The sequence below is a fragment of the Amphimedon queenslandica genome, unplaced genomic scaffold (genome assembly GCF_000090795.2).
Source record: "Amphimedon queenslandica unplaced genomic scaffold, v1.1 AMPQUscaffold_10549, whole genome shotgun sequence".
Lineage (NCBI taxonomy): Eukaryota > Metazoa > Porifera > Demospongiae > Haplosclerida > Niphatidae > Amphimedon > Amphimedon queenslandica.
Window position 1 is genome coordinate 1 of NW_003549191.1, and position 1,342 is coordinate 1,342.

General features: G+C 29.4%; 1 protein-coding gene across 1 annotated transcript; it reads right to left on the minus strand.

Moving 5' to 3' along the window:
- Positions 1–335: 335 nt before the first annotated feature.
- Positions 336–1,336, minus strand: LOC109590068 (uncharacterized). The gene is made up of 2 exons (XM_020006012.1): positions 1,194–1,336; positions 336–946 (listed from the first exon to the last, which is right to left on the minus strand). Exons 1-2 carry the CDS (start codon positions 1,282–1,284, stop codon positions 336–338), a joined length of 702 nt encoding a protein of 233 aa, XP_019861571.1. The 5' UTR covers positions 1,285–1,336.
- Positions 1,337–1,342: the final 6 nt, after the last annotated feature.

Here is a 1,342-nt window from a genome sequence, read left to right on the forward strand (position 1 = left end):
TCTCTCTCTCTCTCTCTTGTCTCATAGCTCGTAAGTTACCACCAGATTGTTTAACTAGTTTACCAGCTGGTGCCTCTCTCTTAAGACAGACTGATACACCATGTGCTAAGGGAGGATGCTGTGGAGGAGGGGGAGGGGACAAAGGACCATCATAATAGTTCAGTCATAATGAGATAATAAATTATTAATGATTATTATTATTATCAATTATATATTTACTTGTTTTTGTACGTGTTTATCATAAATCACATTGTTAATTATTTTGTGTTCAAATTATTAAATAATTGATGAGTCACCATTGTCAATAAAGAGCAAAATACAATTATTACTATTAATTAACCATAAAATATAACTCTATCTTTTACTATATTATAGTCATGGTATTCTGTGCATGTATCTTTTTGTTTCGTATCTAGATTGAGCTTTATATTTTTATTAATTTTTAACGATTGAAGAATCAGAAACATTCCATCAGATGATATTGAAGTGTAACTTACCGATAATAAGGTTAATGTTGTATTGTTGATAATTAGTTCAGAAAGAGACTGAGCACTAACTGAAGTAATATGAGGATTATTAAAAAAGGCTAATCTTAAAAGTGTGTTATTGTGTGTTTGTAGTGTGTTTGCAATATCAGCAACTGCTTTGTCATCAATGGAACAGGAAACAAGTTGTAAATCTAATAATGATTCATTATTAGCCAGTAAGTTACATAAGGATGAGATGCAGTCCTGTGTTAGTTGAGTATCTTCAATTCTCAAGTATTTCACCTTTTCATTTTGTAATAAAACTGGCAACAGATCACATACAATGTCAGGAGATGATTTGCTGATGATAATGTCCGTATGTTTGTATGTTAATAGAGAAACTACTTCTTGACATTGTATTAAAGATGGAGAGGTCAGTTTAACACCATCATCATACCACCTAATTGCTTTAGGTTTTTCTGAATAAATAAACAATTATAATTAATTACTGTATTATCAAGTATAATTATCATTTTTTAATGGCTAAGGCAAGCAACACTTCTGTAATGATGGTTATTATTACGTTCAAAAATTTGCATTTTACAAAAATTGAATCATAGAAATACAAAATTTTGCTTGCCGGAACACATTAATTTTAATTCATTTTTAAAATACAGTGTTGAAATTGCAGATTATAGATTATTAGTACTTATGAATATATCTTACCATGTTCTTTTTTTCTAAGTTGATCTAGTAGAACTGAATCTTGTTTAATTAATGATAAAAAGAGACTTGCTCTCTCAACGTTGCTCCTCATCTTAATTTCCTTGATTTTAGGTATGTCAACATTTTCTGTCAATGCATAATGAAATAGT

Bases quoted from the DNA above. Each gene is read 5' to 3' on its own strand.
- LOC109590068 (XM_020006012.1), bottom strand. From the start codon at position 1,284: ATGAGGAGCAACGTTGAGAGAGCAAGTCTCTTTTTATCATTAATTAAA. The intron at 947-1,193 runs GTAAGATATATT...TTATTTATTCAG, and splicing joins ACTTAGAAAAAAAGAACATG to AAAAACCTAAAGCAATTAGG.